Here is a 25,155-nt window from a genome sequence, read left to right on the forward strand (position 1 = left end):
TTTGAAGCAAGATGAGCGGGCATGCTGTTGTGGCAGTGGACGACGCTCGGTATCTCAATCTTCTCTGCTGCTAAATCATCACCGTGGAGAGCTCTTGCACATTGTCTGGATCTGATCCTGCCGATTGAGCTCTTGCAGTATGACATGTTGATGAGCACACTCAGCAAATATTCTGGCCACCGTCTTTAATGACGGGGGAAGCTCTTCGGGAGAATGGCCACCGTCTATAAAAAATTCTGGCCACAAATATCTCATGAATGTGCCACTGAGCAGGACCACAATCCACAGGGTTTTGAGCAGAATAGAACTGGCATAATCATAGACCTACTACTACGCCGGGACCAACAGCTCGGCGATGAACCGGAAAATAAAACTACTAAAATTAAATTGTTCTCAACAAAGTTCTTGAACAATGGACGCATGCGTGCTTGAATTTGAGACTGGAGCTAGAAACGACTGAATCACAAAGCCGTCAAATTCATCTCGTACTGTAGCCGAGAATCCGAGAACGACCTCACGATCTCCATGGACCGTAAGTCGAGCCAGAAGAAACTGCAGCCCGGACTGAAGAGATTGCTGCCACTTGGCTGTTTGCTTCGACCAAGCTGATATCTTGTTACCATCCGTGACGAGCACAATTAGGCTCTTGCCCACCGACGATGTCGCCAAGAGATGGTTGACCCACTCTTTGCGGCCAAAGCTCTCCGATAGCTTCATAACCGTCAAATGCGCCGTTTTGACGTGGAGCTTGAGCACGTAGGCCGAGGTGTTGCTCATGCACAACCAGTGCACAGTGCCGCCAATGACCAGGGCCCTGCGGAGGCCTCCCTGCAAGTAGCTGCCACACAGGTTAGGAGCCCACACCTCGGTGCAGCGGCCCCACACGCCGTGCTCTGACGAGAAAGTCTGGAGCTGCAGGTGACGTCGATGGTGGTGCTGTGACAGCTCTAGGTATGCTATGATCACTTGAAAATGCCGGCCGACGGCGGCCACACCCTCGTTGTCCTCGCCGCCGATGAGCAAGACATAACTTATGCACCCAGGGTCCACACCTACAGGGAAGGCCGGTTGAGATGGCAAGGTCTGGCTGCTCCGGGTCGCCGGGTCACACACGCAGAGCTCTCGGTCCACGCGGGTGAGGACAAGCCCGTTGCGCGACGCGAGGGGTAGGCCGCCACTGGTGACCCTGCGCAGCCTGGTGGCGCCCTGCGCCGTGGTGTCGACCAGGAACACATCCGCCTCGACCTTGCGCCAGTCCAAGTACTTGAAGATCAAGTGGCCGTTCAGGAGTGAGGGCACGAAGAGGTCACTGTGCCGGAGGCGGAGGCGGAGGCGGTTGCGGAGGCCGGTGTCATCCTTGATGCGGCAGTGCATGTCGGCACACGTAGCGGCGCAGCGCACGAGGGTGGCCGGGTCACTGCGCGTCGCGATGTCCACCAGCACGTCCAACGGCAGCGACGCTGTCGTCTGCCGTCGCCCTCTTGCAGGTTGCGTCCGTGATCTGGCGGCGGCGGCGCCGCCGCCACCTGCCATGGTCGATGCCTCGATGGATGGCTCTAGGTGGGGAATTCAGTCCGGGACAAGATCCAATCAGTCCCGATCGACGTCGTACAATTAGCCTAGGGCCAGAGACAGCCTTTGCTCCGTTTCTCCGACGCTAATAATGTGGCATTGCAGGAAATAAACTGTGATTTGTTTTCTAATTGTGTCTCTCCGTCGCTAATAATGTGGGATTGGCTGTTATCTAGCCCCATTAAGACTCTACGAGTACTTTTTTTTTTTGCGAAATAGCCCCATTGAGACTCTACTTGGTGGTATCCTAAGAAAATAGATACGGATTCTTTTCATCAGTAAGCAAATATTGCTTCCAACGTTATTCAGATTTGCCTTTTTTACATATAAAATACAATCATAGATTTTTTTTATTTTACAAAAATGATCGAGATCTATTCTCAAAATTCAGCGGAAGTACAAAGCATCTCAAACATAATAAAAAATACATTGAAATTACAAGACCCCCAAGCAACAACTAACAACTACTGGAATGAGCCGACACGCCGTTGTCGCCGCTGCCATACCGGAGCCGGCTTGACCTTGTCGATGACAGGCAGGAAATCTTCGTGCACGTGTCCCTAAGAACCAGCACCCTGGAGCCGTAGTCATCGTTGTGGAACCCTTGCAACATTGAGAGTATGACGATAGAACAATCATACTGAGTCGACCCAAACTTATTTGTTATACTTTTAAATAATATCGCTAGGAGTCAATTGTTATAACACGGAGTGTTAACGTGTGATTTAGTTGCTTAGACCATGCGAGTATTATAATCACTTCTTACCGTACGATGAAACTTTAGGGCTGCTCAAACGTCATCTATATCACGATGATTATGACGACAACTTACATGTTCATGAGAAAGTTCAACAAGGGACTAGATAACTCGAGAGTGGAATTTGCTCCTCCCATGATGGAGAGATATTCTTAGGGCCCTCTCCATGTGACGGTGTCCATCATCGTCTGGACAAAAATAGGTGGCTATGTCACGGGGATGCCGGAACATATACGAGAAAGAATAACAAAACCGATAATGAGGAGACTGGTATAGTGAGCATGTGTATGAGTCAAGAAGATATCGATATATCTCACCTCGCTTTTTGTAAACTATCGCGAAGGAAAGAATATAACACATACCAAAGGTTCACTCAAACATCATTCATGTACTCATAGGGAACGATATGGATGTCCACGGTCTCGCTATCTGTCATTGAATGTGTTGGGGAACGTAGTAATTTCAAAAATATTCCTACGTACACGCAAGATCATGGTGATGGCATAGCAACGAGAGGAGAGAGTGATGTCTACGTACCCTCGTAGACCGAAGCAGAAGCGTTGACACAACGTAGAGGAAGTAGTCGTACGTCTTCCCGGTTTAACCGATCCAAGCACCGTTACTCCGGCACCTCCGAGTTCTTGGCACACGTTCAGCTCGATGACGCTCCCCGGGCTCCGATCCAGCAAAGCTTCGGGGAGGAGTTCCGTCAGCACGACGGCGTGGTGACGATCTTGATGTTCAACCATCGCAGGGCTTCTCCTAAGCACCGCTATAATATGACCGAGGTGTAATATCGTGGAGGGGGGCACCGCACACGGCTAAGGAACGATCACGAAGATCAACTTGTGTGTCTATGGGGTGCCCCCCTCCTCCGTATATAAAGGGGGAGAGGAGGAGGGGGCCGGCCAAGAGGGGAGGCGCGCCCTAGGGGGGGCAAACCTACTCCAAGTAGGTTTGGCCCCCCTTTCCTATTAGGAGTAGGAGAGGGAAGGAAGAGAGGGGAGGGAAGAAGGAAAGGGGGGGCGGCCCCCCTCCCAATTCGGATTGGGCTTGGGGGAGGGGGCGCCCCCTCCTTTGCTCCTTCTCCCTCCTTTCCACTAAGGCCCAATAAGGACCATATACCTACCGGGGGGTTCCGGTAACCTCCCGGAACTCCGGTATAGTCCCAATCTCATCCGGAACCTTTCCGGTGTCCAAATATATCCGTCCAATATATCAATCTTTATGTCTCGACCATTTTGAGACTCCTCGTCATGTCCGTGATCACATCCAGGACTCCGAACAACCTTCGGTACATCAAAATACATAAACTCATAATATAACTGTCATCGAAACCTTAAGCGTGCGGACCCTACGGTTCGAGAACAATGTAGACATGACCGAGACACGTCTCCGGTCAATAATCAATAGCGGGACTTGGATGCCCATATTGGTTCCTACATATTCTACGAAGATCTTTATCGGTCAGACCGCGTAACAACATACGTTGTTCCCTTTGTCATCGGTATGTTACTTGCCCGAGATTCGATCGTCGGTATCCAATACCTAGTTCAATCTCGTTACCGGCAAGTCTCTTTACTCGTTCCGTAATACATCATCTCGCAACTAACTCATTAGTTGCAATGCTTGCAAGGCTTAAGTGGTGTGCATTACCGAGAGGGCCCAGAGATACCTTTCTGACATTCGGAGTGACAAATCCTAATCTCGAAATACGCCAACCCAACAAGTACCTTCGGTGACACCTGTAGAGCACCTTTATAATCACCCAGTTACATTGTGACGTTTGGTAGCACACAAAGTGTTCCTCCGGTAAACGGGAGTTGCATAATCTCATAGTCATAGGAACATGTATAAGTCATGAAGAAAGCAATAGCAACATACTAAACGATCGGGTGCTAAGCTAACGGAATGGGTCATGTCAATCAGATCATTCAACTAATGATGTGACCTCGTTAATCAAATAACAACTCCTTGTTCATGGTTAGGAAACATAACCATCTTTGATTAACAAGCTAGTCAAGTAGAGGCATACTAGTGACACTCTGTTTGTCTATATATTCACACATGTATTATGTTTCCGGTTAATACAATTCTAGCATGAATAATAAACATTTATCATGATATAAGAAAATAAATAATAACTTTATTATTGCCTCTAGGGCATATTTCCTTCAGAATGAAAGGGGTTTTGTTCATGTCTATGTTTCACCGCACAACATGGAACCTAGAGCAAGGAAGAGGGAACAATAGACCCAGGGGCACCAGCATCACAACCTAACGGGACGAGTCTACCTCCACTTTGGACGCGAAGTAGACCGGACATGACAAACCGGACAAACCGGGCCCCTATTGGCCCGGCCGGGCCGGGCCTAGATGGACCCCTGAAGTCCCCCTGCCATGTTGCAACATGCCAATTGCCAATGTCGCCGCCGCCCCACCTCCACCTCCAGGTTGCCTTGCCGCCGTGCAGAGAACCGCCGGCCTGCCCGAACCCAGATGGGGCCAAAAGTGCCTGGATTTTGGCCTAGCGGGTGCCGCCATCCGAGCTCCCTCACCACCGTGCCACCTCCCAGCCAACGGTCGCGCCGCCGCGCCTAAGGCACCCGAGGCCCGCGGGAACCACCCCACCGAGCCAGACCTTTGCCGTCCGAGCTAGATCGCCGCCAAAAGGAGCCGAAAAGATACAAAGTGGTGAAAAAATCCTCAAGCAAGCAGGTCAAAAGAAAAATAAAACGACATTTGAGCAGGAGACACAACTGCTGCTAACCCAGCAGCGACCGTGAAAACAGGAGACACACACCTAACAAGAGGCACCCAAGACTAATGTAAATCAACGGAACCGCGCCGCCCTGAGAAACCACCGATCCCTAGTATCGAATACACTAAGCCATCTCTAGACGGGGAAGACTCACCATGAGACTAACCTTTGGCTTCGTGCCGTGGATCGTCGATCCTGCCAGGAGATAGCAAGGACCGAGAGAGGATACCACAGGGACACGTGAAGAAGATAGAAGATCACCAAGACCGCCCCACGTCGGAGTCGAGAGCGCTACGTGACAGGACAAGGTATGCCCAAAGTTGCTGGCTAGCTACATCAGAACTGGGGCTCCATGATGTCACCCTCAAGAGGGTCATGGCGCCAAGCGCCACTGTCGTCGAGAAAAAAGGACTCGGCACCGCCGCCAGCGGCACGATCATGTTGCATCCACTAGACTTCATCTATGAAATGAGCTGCCTCTTGTTCATAGTTTCCTTTTTCTATGTTGAGGTTGAGACAACACTTCTTCCACTGCCACCATCTACCTGCAGCCGCTGATAGTGCAGTCTTAAGTGAAGGTCCGATATTGCACATAACTATTTTAGATATAAAATTTTGATGAACTTCTCCAACAACTAAACGCTTTAAATATTAAGAGTTGATATATCACATCCAAGAGCCAGTTAAAAACACAAAACCATTCCGGAGACAGTACATCCTCTTTATTAGTGCAAAAAACTAGCAAAACCATAGAGCAGATGCATCCATAGTTGTCGAACGATCACAAAGTGAAGTCGAGACTGGAAACGGAAATGAAAACGAACGAATCACAAAGTGCTACCGAATGTTGGAACCCAATCCGCCAAATTCATCTCATAGCCTATATTCTCGTTCATGCACGGGATCTCATGATCCCAGAACCACCTCACAATCTTCATGGACCGGAGGTTGAGCCAGAAAAAACCCCAGCATGAATTGATGAGCACGGTGCCGCTTCTCTCAGCAAACCACAGTACGTTAAGCTGGACTCCCCTCGGTGGTGGCCTGCTCGCGTTTGCTTTGTCAAGGAACTGCAGGAGTGCCTTCATCTCGATCACCACATGTGGTCGTTGTTACCACTTGGACGTTTGATTCGACTGCACCCAAGCCAATATCTTATCGTCACATGCAATGAGCACAATCCGGCTCCCACCCGCCGCCGACATGGCCAATAGTTGGTGTCGTGACCCACCATGAGGGAAGCTATCGGGGAGCAGCATCGCCGTCACGTGTGCCGCTTTGACATGGAGCTTCATGACATATGCCCCGGTGTTGGTCACGCACAACCAGTACATAGCACCACCGACGACCAGGGCCCTGCCAAGGCCTCGTAGCAAGTGATTGCCTTGCAGGTTATAAGGCCGGATCATGGTGTAGTGACCCCGCATGCCATGCTTCGACGAGAAAGTCTGGAGCTGTAGGTAGCGGCGGTGCTGTGACACCTCTAGGTTGACCATGACATCAGCTATACCACTCTATCCAAAAGCCTAACTGCCCCCGCGTCGTCCGGTCGGGCGACATGGGTGGTGGCGACCGAGATCCGATTTTTCTGCCTCCCTCTCCGACGTCTCTCTCCTCGCCGCTGCCGGACGCCGCCGCTGGGCAATGCCCAAGCAGCCGACGGTAGCGGCGGGCCTCGGGTGGTTCGATCTTTGGCGATTCAATCAAGCTGCGGAGGCAACTCGAAGCGAGTGGCGACAAGGAGCACGGCGGCCCCGTGACGATCTATGAGCGGCGGTCGCAACGCGTGCTGCTCGGCAGCGGCCGTGGAGGCAGATGTGCGGACTGCTTGGCAACGGCTGTAGCTGCAGCGCCCATAGCAGCGGCTACAACAAGGCACATCGGTGGCAGCGACGCTCTTTTTCAGCAGCGGCGACGGCGGTGAAGCGTGCTCTAGAGGCAGAACGCTACCGCAGTTTTGAGAGCCTCGTCTGCGGCCTAGTGGCAGCAACCGTGCCACCTTGGCCTGGATCCTTCTCATGCAGAAGACATGGTTATTGGTAGCTGGTTGTGGTGGCACCAGCCGGCCATTTGAGTTGCGGATGGCGGTGGTCACCCAAGGATTTTTGTGAGGATTTCCCTCTTCAGATCCTGTGGCTGCGGCTCAGACCTGCAAGGTTGTGAGATGCATCTAAAAGGCTTCTTTACGAGTTTTGGCGGCTCTCACTCGCCAGTCTACCTTCAGTGCTGCTATGGATGACAGCTTGACGCAGAGGGTATGGCGGTGCTGTGACGGCGGTGGGATTTCTATCTCACCACATGTAACTGCTAGGATTGCGGAAAAATGGTGGCGACAATACAAGATTGACTTCGATTTGATGGTGCTTCTCGAGTACCCAGTCTCGAGCTCCGGGGTGAAAAACCTAGGTCAGACCCCTGTTGGTTATACCTAACAATGGTGATGTATTTGCGTCATTACCTTGTTGAAGGCATTGCTCGGATATGCTCGGACTAGTTCTTCAGGGTGAAAACCTAGAATCTCATATTGGATTTAGCGTTCCCCTTCATGTAGGCGTTGTTGTTGAAGAAATTTCTCGTTGTCCTTGTGGCGTCAAGAGATGGTTGGTGCGGATATGGTTGTTGTCGTAATTTGTCGATCGCTGTTTTGATTACTCCGGTTTTTCTTTTTTCTCGCGCAAGCATAGCTTAGGTCTTGTGTGACTTTGCTATTTGCTCGCGTGTTTATTTGAGCGTGAGTTGGTGTTGGCTGTGTGCATCCTAGTTATGCAGAGGCCGGATGTGAACTCATTGTAATTGTATCCTCTTGATGCTTTATTTTGAGTCAATAAAATCCGTCTTTTATCAGAAAAAAAAACATGAACACTTGGAAATGCCAGCCAACGGCGGTGGCACCCTCATCATAGTCACCGAAAACAAGCAGGACATAACTTGTCTCTTTTGCCGCCACACTCCTCGCAGTCACAGGGAACGCTGGTTCGGTGGGCAGAGTCTGGCTCCTGCCTGTGGCCTGGTCACACACGCGGAGCTCTCCGTCAACGCGGAAGAGGACAAGGCCATCGCACGAACCAAGGGGGATGCCGCTGATGATGGTGGCGTCAGCAGCGGTCGTATCCACAAGGAACAACTCCTTCTTGCGCTCACGCCAGTCACGGAACTAATGCCCGCGGATCAGGTGGCCGCGCAGGAGGGGGAGCACGAAGCGGTCGCCGTGCCGGAGGCGGAGGCGGCCACCGAGGCTGATGTATTCCTTGACGCGGCAACGCATGTCGACACACGTCGCGGCGCAGCGCAGCGCACAAGGGTGACCGGGTCGCTGCGCGCCGCGATGTCCACCAGCACGTCCAACGGCAGTGAGGCTGTCGTCTGCTGCCGCCCTCTTGCAGGTTGCGTCCGTGATCTGGCGGCCGCCAGCCATTGTCGAGGGACGAGAATAGGTGGCAAAAAGTTCCGACCCGTCCCGATCGAGGTTGTAAATTTTGCCTACGATACGAGATCACCAGAAGTAAATATAGCCCTCTCGTTCCGTCTTATTCTGGAAATCGCAAGAAAATAAACTTCGATTTGTTTTCCAGTCCGACTCTAGACTAGTCCTGATTACGATCCTACATGGCATCCTAGGAATATCATTCCAGACTTTTTCTAGAATAATACTGTATAATTCTGGATTCTTTTCCGTAAGCACAATTCAAATTTGCCGTTATGTGAACCATATTTTCTTCATTCTGGTAAATTATTAAAGGAAAACACTATCCATCAGCCAGATGATGTGCACGTGGCCTTTGCGGGCCGCGTAGCCATCAGATCAATCCTGGTCGAAGGCTCATGCTGGTCACAAAAGTTTTCGGCAATTCTTTGCGGCAATTCTTTTATTAACAAAGGTCTTCTTTTTTAAGGATCAGATCTGTTATAAAGATTCACTGGAACTACAAAGCACCACAAACATAATATGTCTCGTTTCAGAAAGTTTCTGCAACCAAGGACTCTTGTTTTCATAAATAAAAAAAATGGTTCAATGGTGAAGATCTTTTCTTCCACGACAGGGGTCTTGTTTCAGAAACATAGCCCCGGTTGCAAAAAGTGCCGGAGGAGTGCCCAACGTTAGTGCTTGAGAGGCCAAGCATTCCAACATGACGCATGTTTCGGAAACATAGCACCGGTTACAGAAATCACTGAAGGGGTGCCCAGCGTGAGAGCTCGTTGTCGTCGTGCTGGAGTAGAGGCAGCTGATCGGGGTGCAGGGTCGGAGGAGGCACGGCAACTCCAGTGGTCGACGGCACTCCGTGGCCAAGGCGCTCACGCCATGGTGGGGCGTCGGCGTTCTCTAACACCGGGCGCTCCTCCGACACTTTCTGTAACCAGGGTTATGCTTCTGAAACAAGAGTCCTGTTGCAGAAAAAAAATTCACAGTCGAACCAAAATTTTCTTTCTGAAACAAGACCTCTATTGCAGAAATTTTTTGAAACCAGATCATGTTGCTGAAAAAGACCTCCCAACCAATCAAGACTGTTAAGTTGATATAGGCCCACTAGTCAGCATATCCCCTCTCTCTCCATCCCTTCTCTGGCAGTCTGCCGAGCAGCTTGCGAGCTCGTCGGAGAGCCTGCTGCCGGCAGCGTTGCTCAGCCCGCGGCCAACGCCCCCTTGTGCATTGTCCGCCCCTGCCGCCGGCGTGAGCACGCCCTTGAGCGCCGCCCCTGCCCTTCTCCCCCAAGCGGCCAAGCCATTTCCACATCTCGAGCTCTTCTTCTCCGGCTCCGGCCGTGAGCTCCCGCCTCGCAGATGAGCTCAATTGGGCCGCCATAGTGAGCTCCACTTCAAATTATTCCCGTCTCTGACATCATCTCACTCCCCTCGAGCTAACACCACGTCAATTTTAGGCCAAAGCCTCCCCCGCGAGCTCCTTTTTGCATCTGTCGTCCTACGTAGGCCAAGCTGGGCTGCTCGAACTGGGCCTGATATGCATGAGCACCGATGGAGACAAGCGATTTTGTCTACGTCTGCTTGATTTTTATCAACTATTTAATCAATCAGGGCTGCTCATGCGCGTGTATACATACTTAAATTCCCACCTGCGGCAGCAAATGCGCAAATGCACAAAACGTACGTTCCCAGCCGATGGTGAATGAGATCGAGTTGATTAATTAGGGAATGCAACAGACACGCCGTGTGAAGATTGCGGAGATCAAAATACGTCTAAATACATTTAGATACATCCATTTTTACGACAAGTAATTCCGAACGGAAGGGGTACATGTAACTGGATCAGGTGCTCCACTTGCGATTGCGGCATCTATGTATGTTAATATTCTGTGCGACAATGTGCAGCCATATCAAATTCTAATGTTATGTTAATCTTTTAGTTTTTTTAGAACACGGTATAGTCGAAGACGCTCACGTATACTCGTCCCTATAAACGCACACACACTCTATCCCTATGAGCACATTTGAGACTGAGCCGGCACATCATCTTGAGATTGACGAAACCGTCACATACGCCTTTGCAGTCGATGAGAACTTCTCCCACTGAGCGCACATCTCCGTTGAAAGGATGGCCTCTCCCAGCTGCGGCCCATCGTTAGTCTCGCGCTCGGGCTGCAGGACCGAGCTCGTCTCGCGCCTGGCTGTAGGACAACACTCGTCTCGCGCCCAGCAGCAGGACCACGCGCGTCTCGCGCCCGGCAGCAGGACCACGCTCGTCTCACGCTTGGCAGCAGGGTCGAGCTTGTCTTGCGCCCGGCAGCAAGACCATGCTCGCCTCGCACCCGGTGCTGTAGAACGAATCAATGGGGGCTTTTTTGCTCTGGGATCCGATCATCTCTTCGGTTGGGGTAGTGGCGGGTATCGGGTGAGGCGGTATCTAGGCCTTGGATGCCGGGGCGGCGGCCATGGTGGTGGTAGCACGATGCTCATGGGCGGAGCCCGTCGCTCGGTGTTGCCCGATGGCCATGGTTGCATGGGCGGTGTGGTTGTCGGGGAGTGGCGTTCGGTGGCGGTGAATGTTGGCCGGGGTGAAAACCTGCTCTATCCTCGGACGGACCGGCGGCAGCGTTGCTCGTTCCCTTCTTGAAGGCGTTGTCGCGGCTCTCATTGCCTGTCGTGTGGCTCCAGGGGAAACTCTGATCCTCGGATTGGACGGTGTCGGCACTCCAGTGTCGTAACCTTCCTGAAGGCACCGTCTTGAAGTCCACGGTTCGTCATACATGGCTTCATATCTTCGCGGTGGCGTGTTCACTGTTGGAGCCCCCAGATTGCTCTTGTAGTGCTAGGGGTCATGTTGATGCGCTCAGCGCCTATGTATCCTGTCTTGGGCGTGCGTCTTGTGTGTGAAGTGCGTTTGTACCGGATTGTCGTTGATCATTGCTTTATATATAAAGCGGGGCGAAAGCCTTTTTCGGTAAAGTTTGAAATAAATCCAGAAAAATGCGAGCAGAAATGTCAATGTAGGACTTGAACTAGGGATACCACTGTCCCCAATCTAGAGACACGATATTTCTACCTACAACAAAAGAAAGAGGGAAAATACACATTAGTTATGATAGTTACGTCAGCAGCACCCAAATTGCTTTGCCCAGCAGCCCTTTGTCATTGCATGGGAATATATTTCTTGCTCATTTATTTATTTCTTGTCATTCTCATGAGAGAATACGTTTTTAAATTGCTTTTCACAGAATAATATTACCACGAACAAAGTCTTAATAACTTTGTTGTCTCTATCAACCAAAGAGCAAAATCGCAAAATTGCAAATCATACGCTCTCTGCTCATTTACTGAATCATATTTGGTAATTTGGACAGGAGAGAAAAGTAGCAGCATATATACAGCTAGCTCCATTCAGTAGGAAAATGACAAGAAAATAAATAAATAAATATTATTATGTGTTCCACTACCACAATTTGAGAACACAATCTGTCCATATAGTACATTAGAGGAAAAATGTACTTGGACCGTGATGGCTAGTTAGCTACGTCAGCCGCACCAGAATTGCATAGCTCAGCCCCAACTTGCCAGCACAAGCACAATATGCTAATTAGCTATGGTACAATATGTTTCTTATTCATTTTTTATTTATAAAAAAAGAATATGTTCTTATTGTTCTTGGAGAAGAAATATAACGGTACATAAAGTATTTATTACTTTGCTGTCTTTGCCAAGAAATCATAGGCAAATTAAGATCGCCGAGAATTTTTCGATGAAATGCCAACGAAATTGCAAGGCATCGGTACCAGGAAAAGAGAATGTCCAAAATAACAAAGTTCTTGAGAAGGAAGAAGTACCATTCGACCCGTGATCGCATATAATTTTCCCATATGCAGCTACCGAAGAGCATTGGCAGCTGCATGCTAAATGAGCTCTCTGCTCATTTACTAAATCCCACTATTTCAGTAGCATGGACATATGTCAACAGTACCAGCTAGGAACAACCTTATATATAACATACTCCCTCCGTCCCAAAATATAAGAACGTTTTTGACACTAGTGTAGTGTTAAAAGCGTTCTTATATTTTGGGACGGAGGGAGTATGTAGCTAGCTGCATCCAGCAGTCAAGTAAAATGGGAAGAAAAACTACATATTATGTGTTGCATTGCGATGACCGAATCCAATGGTGTATAATCTCTAGAGTTTCACGGCTTGTCGTCAGCTTGTTCGCCGACTTGCTTGTTAGTGGTAGTAGCTGCTTCATCCCTCTTCTTTCCCCACAGCACAAGATAGAGCCCCAGTATCATCAGTACAGATCCTAGCACGCTGTACATGCACGCCCATGATTAACAAGCAGAGATAAATTTTGTCATTACAATTTGATTGCTGAAACCATTAACTTAGTTTATCTCCAGCCAACAATAACAATTCAGTTGGCAGCGATGACAATGATCATCGCAAAAGGACAGGGAGGCATGAAACTGAGAAGAACTACATATGTATTACCTTCCAAGGTAGATTTGTTCATGGAGGAAGAAGAAATCGATGATGGCTACCATGATCTGCATCATGGGGATGAAGGCTGCGGTGAAGACCGGGCCCTTCTTCTCGACGCACCACGTCATTATCAGGTACCCGGCTCCAGATCCGACTATCCCCTGCACATGTAATTTCATTGCAAGATTAAGCAGTTGGGTACTTACCTACTAGTCTACTACTATTATTTCACATCTATTTTTGGTTTCAGTTGTTCAAGTTGGTCAAGTAGCTGGCGTGTATTGATTGCATAGACTAGTGTTAGCTGCAAGCTAAAGCAATGGCTTTTATAAGTACTTGCCCCTTTTGGAGAAGTTCCTTTTTTTCTTCTCCTTGCGAAGGTGGTACAAGTCAAGATGATGGTGATGTTTAACTTACTGCATACAAGACGGTAACGATCTCCAGCTTGCTGGTCAGCATCCACGACGACACGTGTCTCTCCATCGCCAACGTCACCGCCCCGCCCTGCAGCGTGCTGATGAAGAACATGATGGCGGTGCTTGAATAGATGGCTGGGTACTTCTTGGTCAGCTTTGTCTGCAGCAGCAGCCAGAAGGAGAAGCACAGGCAGTTGAACAGCAACGCCATGGTTCCCAGCATCCAGCTCCTGTTGCCACTGCTGTCAGAGGGTGCTGCATGGTGAGAAGCAGCTGGGCTAGGTGCAGCGGCGGCCTGGTGCGTCAGCGGCACTCCCTTGTAGAGACTCAGCAGCAGCAAGCCGGCCAGCGACGTGAGTGTTCCGGTGATCTTTGCGGCTCCCGCCATGCTCTTCAACTTCAGCGGTTCCATCCTCATCACGACGGCGATGAGGAAGGTGAGCACAGGGGAGAGGTTGATGAAGGTTATGGCGAAGGTGGCGGTGGTGTACTGCAGGCCGTAGAAGAAGGTGTACTGCGAGAGCGCCGCGCCAAACACGGCGCTGAAGAAGAGGTACGCCAGGATCTCCAATGTGAGCTTGGGCCTCGTGCTCCTGCATGCAGGAATGCCACGGCGCTATGCAGTTTCAGTCTCACCCGGGGAATGAACGCAGATTGTATGTATGTACAAGGAAGGATGCATGTGTTTGCATACCGTTCTTTGAAAAAGGCTATCGGGGCAAGGAAGATGGTTGCGACCAGCTGCCGGAGGGTAACGAGGACCAGGCGGTTCAGACCTTGCTCCAGAGCCTTCTTCACCAGCGCCGTCATCACAGCAGAGATGAGGTCGAAGGCCAGCATTCCCATCACCGGCTTCCACTCCTGCACCCACATTGTAAGATTGCCGCTACAAGATGACGGATACGCTCATTAACTGTCTGATTATATAGCCCTGCAATGCTACTCACTGACCAGAAGTGACGGCGGTCATTCATGCAAGGGGGGCAAAAAAGTAAATGCTAATATGCTATCAACATAATAAATTATTTCCTTTGCTACTCTTTGTGACAACTTACTCGTACTACTGAAGATTATTAATAATAATCTATAAAATGGCATATCAGTAGACAGTAGGAATCAAATTGGTAGTGCAAACGTGAAAGTAAAATATATATCCTGATTTAGTCCCTTACCTTTTCTGGTGCCCCGACCAAAAATTACATAAGATGCCGAGAAGGTGGAGAAAAGACGGAAGCACTGAGACTGCAGAAACTCCTTTTTATGTATGTGGACTAGTCCTCTCACTTGCTAACATTAAAAGTGCTTCCAAAAGCATCTAAAAGAACCTAATACTTGCCATTAGTAAAAAAAAGTGAGCTGGTATATGTCAACAACCAGCAATGCTATCCTTGAGTCAGCAATACTATGACAAGATGCAGTGAATTGCTCAACTCAAACACCACTACTGGCCATTCACCTTTGTGCTTGTTAGTGTGATTTTGCTCCTGCCCAACTGTCATTTTCAATGACAAATCAGGGCAAGTTTTGCATTCCAATGAAGGCGGTAAAACCCGCCGACGAGTGTTTTTTCTGTAATCATTTGGTACACTGTTGAATACCAGGCAAGGAAGGCAACCTCACCAGGCACCACACTACCAGAAAGTAAAGTGCACAATGAGCACAAATATGACACTGACTTATTCAAAGTTGTAGCAACGTACATAGAGCATGGGCCAGGGCAGATAGTTGGAACATTTAGGGTCATTCTTGACATCCCCACTAACTAGTAAGAATGCCCTTTCTATACTTCACAAATTTTCCTGTGTCTCCTTATCTTCTTCGAGTCCTTTCTCTGATAAAATGGCAGCTGACGATGCTTCCTTGCTCTTCCCCCAGAGCAGAAGATAGAGGCCTCCAATGACAAGAGCAGCACCTACCACACTTCAAGGACAAAAAGAGAAACAAAAGTGTGACTTTTCTGTTGTTTTGCCGAAGTTCTGTGCCTTAAAGCAAAGTTGTTGTTTGGCCGATAGTTCTGTACGCAACTTAGCAATACGTCAATTGTTAGTCCGTTGGTGAGAGTTGATGTTGATAGGTATTTTTACACTTGCAACATTTTCGAAACATGTCAATTCTTAGTCCTTGTAGGTGATAAGTCATAGTACAAGTGCACAACGATAACTGGATCAGAAATTTATTTCAGAGATTTTTTCTATCTAATGAGGACACATGATCTGTACTAGACTTTGAGAAAGTAAACGGCTAACTTAGTAAGCATGATATTTCACATGATGTGCTACCGAACAACTAAATAGAGTTTATTCTTATTTCGCACATTTCTCTGTCATGCAGTTTCTCTCCTGAACTTCAGTAAAAGCCAATACCTTCCCACGTAAAGCTGTTCATGAAGGACGAGGAGATCAAGGACTCCAGCAATGATCTGAATGAGAGGCAAGAAGCCTGCAGTGAACACCGGCCCTCTCTTCTCGATGCACCAGGTCATCAGCACATACCCTATCCCCGATACTCCCACTCCCTGTAAAGCAAAAGTGCAAAGTTTCAGTGTACATTACGCTGTACCTGAACCCCTTTTTGTGTCAAAAATTCCTGCTCTAACTGAATTTACAATTCTTTGCCCCAGATCAAGGCATGTGTCTAACTCATGGGGCCATGTTGCTCATAACTATCAGAGCCATGAAGAATTGTAAGGTCTCCTTACATTACCAAATCCAACCCCAAACATATAGGATAATATAAGCAAGGCTGCTAGACTGTTAAACCATTTTGTCCAGACAAGCGGGATCAAATAGCTGTACTCGAAAAAAGATAGCAGAAGATTTATTGATTCTTTACAGGTTGGTGGTATCTGAGCTATATCTTACGTACCGCAAAAAGAACGGTTGCAATCTGAATACTTCCTCGGAGCAGCCAAACTGAGAGGTGCCTTTGGGTGGTGACTGCCAGTGCCCCTGCTTGCAGTGAGCTGATCAAGGCCATGAATGCAGTGCTGGAGATGACTGCAGGGTACTTCTTGGTGAGCTTCCCTTGCAGCAGCATCCAGAGTGAGAAGGTGATGCAGTTCAGCAGCAGCAACGCCGAGCCCAGCAACCATCTCCCCTTGCTGCCACTGTTGCCCGTTGTGCCATTTTCACCGTGTTCTTGGGTCGAAGATGCTGTGTGAGTCAGGGCAGCACCCTTGTACAGGCTCAGCAGTATCGCACCACTGACAGACGCTAGTGTTCCTGCGATCTTCGCCAGACCCGCCTTGCTCCTCACGTCTACTGTTTCCGACCTGTGTAACTAGTTTCAGTCTGGATGAACAGTTTGTGACTTGAAGCTATATGTCAATTACTAAGAAACTGACCGAAGAGGGACGGCGATCAGGAAGGTGAAGATTGGGGTCATATTCGAGACGGTTGCAGCCAGTGTTGCAGTGGTGTAGCTCAAGCCCAAGAAAAACAGATACTGAGCGAATAGTGCCCTGTATACAGTTATACACACATTCGGACAAAAGAAGAAGGAAAACACTATTATAATTTATAGCACTCTTTTGAATTGTCTCCTCCATTGCACCTAGACAGAAGTACCATTACCCAATTAGGATTCTCCAAAAGAACAAAAACATTACCCAAGTAGCGCACTCATGAACAAGTAGGCAAAGATCTCCTTTGTGAATCTTGGTCTTGCATTCCTGAAATCAAGTAAAAATAATTAGGAGAAATTTTCAGCGGCAATTTTCTAGATACTGAAATATACAGTAGTATACAACAACTAAACATTTAGAACACCAAGGAAGAGATACTTCGCAAGGTTCTGAAAACGGCATGCAGTGCAACATCAGCTTAGCGGGAGCTTTTCAGATAAACATGCAGAGGACAGGATCATGCATGTAGCAGCATATCATCAGCGTGAGTTTCCAGGTGTTAAACATCGTACAAAAAGAACTCAGCAACTGAACTCTGAAGGTTAAGATCTTCTCCACAAACCTTTCTTTGAAGTAGGCAATCGGCGCCAGGAAAGCTGCACCGACAAGCTGCCGAAGAGCGATAAGAACGACGGGGTTGAGGCCGCCATCGAGCGCCTTCTTCACGAGCACTGTCATCACCGCAAAGAGCGTGTCGAAGGCGATCATGGCCGCCACCGGCTTCAGCAGCTCAATCCACCCCATTGATTCTGCACAAACCAGAGAGGTGTCCTGTCACTGGCCTTAGGTGATGGGCTCTAACTATCCAGGCAGCAGACTTGATCCTATCTGTCCTGTAGTATACATAATATATACTACATGTGAGAGCATTATCAGGTGCATGTGGGACAATTCCTATGCATGTGATGATGCGAGAGAGCATTATCAGTTAGCTTTATATGTGAGAGAGCAATGCTAATTCTACTACTAATGTTAATGCCAAGCATTGGTAATTGGAGCAGGCAGGGGGGGATCATAAAGGCAAGGTGAGTGGAGGAATGGTACAAAGTGCATGCATGACTACTGGTTTAGATGGTGCCTGGAATAAACAAGGAATAGTTGAGGGCACTAGATGCTGGGTGCCTACATACAGGGTTACTGTACTGCAGTCAGATCACCTACTAGCTTTATGTGTGCGGCAGAGGAAGCACTGTGGACGAGGAACGGTGAGCAAAGTTGCCATGTTGAGGAAGAACAGCACTACCAGTTGTATGTTCCAAAATACAACTAGCAGAAGGAGAGGATGTGTCGCAGCGCAGGTAGATTGGGCTCTGAACATACAGATAGGTATTGTCAAACATAAACATACAAGGGTTTTCAGCAACAAAGCAGAGGAGCACCTGATCTAATTACCGATAATAACATCCTAATCCAGCAGTGCCCAACAAACTTGTGACTGGCTGAAAACAAAGTTCGGACATACTCTAAGAGAGGCTTTGCTAGGAAAGTTTTCTGATCTAAAGACCTTCCCAATATCCCCTGTTCCTCACATGGCGTCCCTGTTCCGAGCAAAAGAGAACAAGGATCAGGATGGGCGTAATTGAGCACGAACAAGGGCCTGGAGAGATTTTAAAAAGTGGTTTTACAAACGGAAGTCCAACACAGGCAACACTATGCAGCACCCAAAAAGCCAAAACGATAGAACTGTTCATGCAGAATATATATACAAACTGGTTTTAAAGGGTCCCTCACCCAGGTACTGCACTTTTGTCAGATTGGATTTATTATACACCACTTGTCATATAAGAGGAAAATCTTCATTCACACGTATCTGAATGAGAAAGCATGCATAACCACGAGCATACAAATCATGTGAGAGGCAGTATGCCGAAAAGGATGCATAACCATGAGCATATGATTCATGCGATACTGCCATGAAACATTGATTCTGTTATACAACAGCATTCTGAATATACAAATGATTGACACACTGAGGTATATTAGCTTAAGGGGCCCAGTTCAAAGGCCAATTCCCCCACCATGCTCCACAACTTGCCGATCATGCTGTAAAAACATAAACTTTCATCTCACCTGGTCAACCAACATATCGCACATTAGCAGATCTCACGTGCTCAGAGTTTCACCCAGCTCCCCTGCCAACAAGCAAAATAAGGTAAATAAACCAATGAAAATTCAAGGAACGTTAAAGTTTTTGTGACAAGGCCACTAAATGAAGCCAAATCTATTGCCATAATCCTTTAACATAGTTCAGAGAGAAGCACATACTGAAGCCCTTGATTGCATATATACACATTAATACAGAAGCACATACTGATAGTGTTAGGATGAATCAGGTTACGCACAAGGTACAGATGTGTGTTACCTGCAGTATAGAAATTCCTGTAGGCATAATGGATGGTTTTATCCCAGCCATTTCTTTCAGAAATTCTTCTGAACCGCATTGACTCAAGTGGGAGCACGAACGTAACCAGAAGAACCACATTTGACATCAGCATCAGCACACAGCACCGCGGCTTGCCAGTCATGAAGCCGAGGAGCGGGGGCCTCCGGTGGTGCCTGCGAGGAAGCAGCGGGGGTCCGAGAGGACGCCGCGCCAGCGCTTGCAGACGAGGCAGGCGGAGGAGGTCCTCGTCCTCCAGCGGGAGCGCCGGCGCGGGTGAGGAATGGCGGCGGCGGCGGCTCATCGGAGCAAAATCTGGAGCTTTCTCTTTCTGACAGTAGCTAGGGCCGCGGGGAGCCCGGCGCGGAACTAGGCCCAACACCGCCTCTCCGGCTCCTGAACGCGGCCTCCACGAGCTCCACCGGCGCGGTCGGCGCCGACGCGCTCCGGCGGGCGGCGGGATCGGCCCCGCGCGGGAACTGGTGCAGAGGGCGGACGCGAGGCAGCCCGGGGGGAGCGGCAGAGGGAGCAGGTGCGTGGGGCGGTGGGAGGCCGGAGCGAAAGGCGGCCGGGCGCCGGTAGCGGCAGAGGAGGGCGACCTCCGCCGGCGCCTCCGGGCAGCGGGGGACGGGGAGGGATTATCTTTTTTTTTTTCTTTTGCTTCCAATCTAAAGAATACTAATGCCACAAAGGGGTAGAATGATCTTTTCTATTTGCAATTAGAGTGTCACTTTTTTTTCAGGTTTCCCAATGTGCTCCTCACATTATTGTTCTTTCATATAGTACATGGCACTCGTCTATTTATTTCCTACTACTATGGCACTTCCATCGACTTTGGATAGTAAGGGCCTCTTTGATTCTAAGGATTCTCAAAACGCAGGAATAGAAAAAATGTAGGAATACAGTGTCATGTCCTCTTGTACCCTATGGGATTTGGAGAAGTGTTTGATAGCACAAGAAAAGTAAAGGAATTCTACAAAGAAGTTTGAGTGGATGAAAAGTTTCCTCCAAAATGTAGTATAAATGAATCCTATGAAAAAAATCCTAAGGATTTCAATCCTACAAATCAAACGACCATCACAGGAAAAAATCCTAAGGATCCAAATCCTGTAAAAATCCTATGCATTTCCTTTGTATCAAAGGAGCCCTAACTGTGTTGAGTGGGACTTGGAAATACGTTTTTGCCCTTGGTACATTTGTATGACCAAAATGTCATAGGAATATAAAATGCAGTGAGCTAGAAGGTTGAAGTTTGGATAATCGGAGGGCTGAAATGGAATTATGAGGACATTTTTATTGATATAAAGGAATAAAAGGACTAAAATGAAACAATAATGACAAGATGAGGTTTCCAATCCACTCACTCTTTGCGTCCTCGCAAAAAAATATTTTATCAAGTATTTCTGAAATTCTTTCAAGCCTAAAGCTCCATCAGCGCACTTATCAAATTATAACTTAGCATGAGTAGTAGTCACATCAATCAACTGCAAGAACAAACAAAAATCAAATTGTACCAGTCGTAGTATCCTCCTTGACAGTGCCCGCAAGCATGCCCTCCACAATAGCAGTTGCAATCGATACGAAGAGATCATAAATGAAACGTAGTTGTTCTCCCTTCACCTATATGCCCCGCACCCATGTTTGACATGCTGGTGGACATTACAAAACATGTAACAGCATGAGCAAAAGTTTTGAAAGGACAGAAACCCATCATGTGTGTCTAAAACTACAAATGCATTTTTCCTAGGTTGAAAGTATTTTTTTTTCTGACCCGGTGGTTTTAAGACACAAAAATAATTTTAAAATGAAAGGCACAAGACAAAGTTTCACAGAACATCATTAAGATGCGTGTTTTCATAAAGCATATCAAATCATTTGCTAGTTGAATAGCCCCGGTAGAGCAGGCTTCTGCAGTGAGATCTCCAAATAGTGTGTCTTCCTCGTGCATGATTACCACAAACTCCAACTCCGACACATTGGATTGTTTTCTGGAACTTATACTAACCATGGTTTGTCAAGTGTGGTCGTTGATTTTAGTCCTTGCACGAGAAAGTTGAAATGCACCAAATGATTCAACCATTGTTTTTCTGAAGGAAGGATAAATTGTAGATACATACATACAACAAAGTAAGATCTTTCGACTATATGTGTCTTTCTATATATTATTACCGACCCAGATAACTCTTTGAGGTGCGCATCAAGGGTAGTACCTTAGAATAATTCAAATTATGCATAGTTACGCAAGTACAGGAACTTGATGAACATACAGACTAGCTCAATACATTTCAAGAACACTGCAATTCTTGTGTCCCTATTATAGGAGTGTTTGATTCCAAAATAAATAGTTTTGATGCACTACACATCGGGATAAGCAACCGAACCCTCAATAGTAACAAAGTGGGTTACCTAATGCCATTCCTTTCGTTGCAGCAGTAACGAGGTTCTCGCTTCGATCGGATTGAAGCCAATGATCACCTGAACCAAAACAACAAGCCTCTAAAATGTACAATGTATTTGTATTTTTATTTAATATTCCATGTCCATCAAGAAAGGTGCATAAAGCCTTTTGCGCATGGCAAGGTGACTGAGCTTGGAGGAGACATGGTTATGACCTTTTTGCGCATAACCCATGCAAACAAACACTAGCCATGCATTGCCCACCAACTTATCCACCGCTACCACACGGTATTGGCTTATGTCCAGGTCAAGGAGTTTTGAACTTAAATAAGAAAGTTATGAACTTGTAATTGAAGTGTTCTTCTGGAAGATGTTAAAATGGTATGCGTGAGAAGATCTTACTTGCAAGGTGTTTTTTCTATAATATCAGCAAGGTGATCTTTCTTGAAAAACTTACTTAACACAAGTGTTGGAACTGGTAATCCTAAACTCAAGGGGCACATTTTAATGCAATTCAGAACAAGAAAATTGCGATGGTAGATCTAGAATTAGACTGACTTGAAAAATGTATAAATCAATTCTTGAATTAAATACTCGCATCTATAATATGGCACAATGTATACACACTCAAAACAAAAAAGAAGTATTAGGACACTTTTAAAAGCTCATTCCACTGCATTAATTCTATATGGATCTAATAGGGGATGTGAGAAAGCATTATCACAGTTGTGCACCAATGGTAAACTTCCCAAAATTTCATTTGCAAGCCGAATCCTTCTCCAGGTCTTGTACTCTTGGTAGGTGCTTATTTGCCAACACCTTGTTGTCTACCTGCCTGATGGTGCATTCTGTGACTTTGAAGCCAGCTGAGATGGTGTATTCTGTAGATAGGAAACTAGCGCCAGCATACCCATCCCTCAAACTGTAAATTAAATGTTGTAAGGTATCAGTTGAACTGAAATGTCCATGGGTTAAATGTGAGAAAAGGGAAACTTTTGATACATGTGCCACACTACATTCTATTCGTTTAACTGAAGGTTCTAATGTTGGTGGCACATAAGCCTTAGGCGGTTGTGTCAATTAATTCATACAACGTATGCGAACCCCCGAAAATCATAGTGTAGGACTGGTAGTATTAGTACATTTTATCTCTGGGATGGTGTTGATATAGTTTTTGTAGCAAACAGATATGCTAAAATTGATAATGTTTAGTGGAAATAATGAACACATCCTAGTAGTAAACTAAGTAATTCCATCATTGTAAGATCACTCGACCGACAAAAAAAAACAACTAAAATTTGTACTTATATACCTATTTGATTTTTAACTATGGGAAAATAATACAACAATCATGTGCCCCTTTATGACCCTAAAGAAATTGATACAATACTCAGACAAAGAAAACCGATATGATATTTGTTGCTTGTGCAATGTAGATATTACATGTAGTATAGAAATTTGTGTAGGGATAAAAGGTCTCATCACTTATGAGATTTCCTTTACAAATATTTCTGATCTTCATTGACCCAACCTGGAGCATGAACTTGCCACCCGTCGTAGATAGTACAATCAAATTTTTCTCCTCATCATACCCCGCTATCAGTACCATTACAATTATGCAATCATGGCCCATTCTACGTGGAACGAGATGATCTTCCAATTCAATGGTTTTCTGCAGCAACACCCATCTGACAACTCCATCACAATCTGACTTTCTCTGCCATAATTGAATGGTTAAAAATGACAAAACAGCAAGTCCAAGTCCACCATCTTCCATCCATAAGAGCTGAGAAGTCCCGAAGTCACGAAGGTCCACATCACTTGGCATGTCAATCACACCAAGACTCTGCCTTTCCAGATCAAAGATAAGGATCTCACCTCCATGAAAGTAAAATGCATTTTCGACCAGGATGTTGTGCCTTATGAAAATATTTGTACCCATAGTCACAATCGATAAAATCTTTCCCCATACACCAGATGTTGAGTCATAAAGACAAGCAAATGTTTCCCTGTCTCTGACACTGACCATAACCAATTTAAAAGGGCTCAAGAAGCAATCGCCATGCACATGCCCATCTTCAGGGTCGGCACAGAGCACCGTAGCATGACAAAATATCTATGTTTGTACCTAATCAATTGTGGAAAAGTCACATGCCGCAGTTGGCCAGTGAGGGGATTCCACATGACGATTTGGCGATGCCACGCGTTGATTAGGACAGTGAGGCCGTGGCGGCATCCCATGAAGTGCCATTGGTCTTGGGGGAGGTCGTGGCCCCGTGGAAGAGCAAATCGCATTGCTGGGATGCAGTCAGGTCTATCCAGGATGGGAGTGAAGGTGCGGCTGCCTAAGGGCACAACCGAAAAGAAGCCGGGCAGAGGAGGTTTCTGGTGGTGCTTGCGAAAGCGGTGGGGGAACTTGGGGTCAGAGAGGACGCGGTGCCAGTGTGTGCAGACAAGGGAGGCACGAGGGAGGGAGGATGGCTGGGGAGGGAGACGAAGGAGGATCTCTTGGAGGAGGTCCTCATCTTCGATCGGATGCATCGTCGATGAGGATTGGCGGCGGTTCATCCAAGCTAACCATCTTTGATCTACACATGGATTAAAAATTCTCCCTTGATTAACAACACAAGATTCAAGATCCATGGTTTCGATTGAGACTCACCCTCTAGTATCCGTGATGTTGGATCCATCATCAACCCAGATCCATCCATCCGTGAAGTTAGGGTTCATACGACAAGAAGAGGAGGATGGGGGCACATATAAATAAACAGAAGAGAGAATTTCTTATTTGGCCGTAGATAGAAATATGGTTCTCTATTTGGCCCTCAAATAATTTTTATTCCATATATGGCACTCGGTCTATTTTTTCTACTATGAAACTTTCGCCGATTTTTGGTACTGACGGTGTCAAGTTAGATTTGAAAAGATGGTTTTGCCCCAAGTGTAGTATCTGGCGAAATATCACAGGAATACAAACTAGAATGTAAAATACAGTAAGCCAGAGGGCTGACCGAAAGCTTGGATAACCCGAGGGGTTAAATGGAAATTACAGGGACATTTTCGTGGATATCAGAGAATGAAAGGACTAAAATGAAACAATGATGAAGAGATAATGTTTTCTTAAGAATCGTTCAATTTGTTTCTATACACACACCACCACCGTCTTCGGGAGCCAAGAGGGGGCTCGCGCTGCAGTCTTGGAGGTGTCACCCAAAGCACTGAGAGGCCGTCTGCTCTTGTTAATTACTGGTAACGTGTGATGTATTGTATGTACCTGTATTCCTTGTATTTAGGATCTGAGCCACGCCCTGGCCTGCGTGCCACTTCTGTAGGGCTTATTGTAATGGCTCCTACTTGTATAAATTGTAACCAGAGTGGATGGAATCAATACAGAGAGAATTCTATCATTCAACTTGGTATCAGACTCCAGACACCCATGGCCGAGAACTCCACTTCCCTAGCCACCAGCTCGGCCACCTCACCGGGCGTCTTCTCCTCGTCGTCCACCAGTGCCAGCACTACTGCCGCCGCCATCACCTCCTTCCCCTTCGTCT

At 47.3% G+C, this 25,155-nt stretch overlaps 2 protein-coding genes and 1 pseudogene across 7 annotated transcripts; all 3 read right to left on the reverse strand.

The window, feature by feature from the left end:
* Positions 1-5,917: 5,917 nt before the first annotated feature.
* On the reverse strand, positions 5,918-11,037 carry LOC123138589 (uncharacterized; annotated as a pseudogene).
* Positions 11,038-12,238: 1,201 nt separating this feature from the next.
* Positions 12,239-15,340, reverse strand: LOC123135395 (WAT1-related protein At3g30340). Its single transcript, XM_044554459.1, has 5 exons — positions 15,122-15,340; positions 14,116-14,282; positions 13,423-14,014; positions 13,015-13,166; positions 12,239-12,834 (listed from the first exon to the last, which is right to left on the reverse strand). Exons 1-5 carry the CDS (start codon positions 15,128-15,130, stop codon positions 12,714-12,716), a joined length of 1,041 nt encoding a protein of 346 aa, XP_044410394.1. The 5' UTR covers positions 15,131-15,340; the 3' UTR covers positions 12,239-12,713.
* Positions 15,076-19,884, reverse strand: LOC123135393 (WAT1-related protein At3g30340). Of its 6 annotated transcripts, none has more exons than XM_044554452.1 (10): positions 19,187-19,884; positions 18,895-18,956; positions 18,217-18,362; positions 17,986-18,134; positions 17,387-17,573; positions 17,029-17,091; positions 16,765-16,881; positions 16,287-16,692; positions 15,785-15,936; positions 15,076-15,341 (listed from the first exon to the last, which is right to left on the reverse strand). In XM_044554452.1, the coding sequence occupies exons 3-10, from the start codon at positions 18,282-18,284 to the stop codon at positions 15,209-15,211; spliced, it is 1,275 nt and encodes a 424-aa protein (XP_044410387.1). In that variant the 5' UTR covers positions 18,285-18,362; positions 18,895-18,956; positions 19,187-19,884; the 3' UTR covers positions 15,076-15,208. The 6 variants fall into 6 exon arrangements, with proteins under 6 accessions (XP_044410387.1, XP_044410388.1, XP_044410389.1 ...); XM_044554453.1 differs by having other exon boundaries at positions 18,287-18,362; positions 19,187-19,881; XM_044554454.1 differs by having other exon boundaries at positions 17,387-17,657; positions 18,287-18,362; positions 19,187-19,879.
* Positions 19,885-25,155: the final 5,271 nt, after the last annotated feature.

The sequence above is a fragment of the Triticum aestivum genome, chromosome 6B, assembly GCF_018294505.1.
Source record: "Triticum aestivum cultivar Chinese Spring chromosome 6B, IWGSC CS RefSeq v2.1, whole genome shotgun sequence".
Lineage (NCBI taxonomy): Eukaryota > Viridiplantae > Streptophyta > Magnoliopsida > Poales > Poaceae > Triticum > Triticum aestivum.

What these genes read in the sequence shown, in the direction of transcription:
- LOC123135395 (XM_044554459.1), bottom strand. An exon ending in TCGTTACCGTCTTGTATGCA is followed by an intron (nt 13,167 to 13,422) that starts GTAAGTTAAACA and finishes TTACATGTGCAG; the next exon opens with GGGATAGTCGGATCTGGAGC. An exon ending in GAACAAATCTACCTTGGAAG is followed by an intron (nt 12,835 to 13,014) that starts GTAATACATATG and finishes GTGCATGTACAG; the next exon opens with CGTGCTAGGATCTGTACTGA.
- LOC123135393 (XM_044554452.1), bottom strand. Translation starts at nt 18,284, where the DNA reads ATGTCCGAACTTTGTTTTCAGCCAGTCACAAGTTTGTTGGGCACTGCT. An exon ending in ATTGCCTACTTCAAAGAAAG is followed by an intron (nt 17,092 to 17,386) that starts GTTTGTGGAGAA and finishes ACTTGATTTCAG; the next exon opens with GAATGCAAGACCAAGATTCA. An exon ending in TTCATGAGTGCGCTACTTGG is followed by an intron (nt 16,882 to 17,028) that starts GTAATGTTTTTG and finishes AACTGTATACAG; the next exon opens with GGCACTATTCGCTCAGTATC.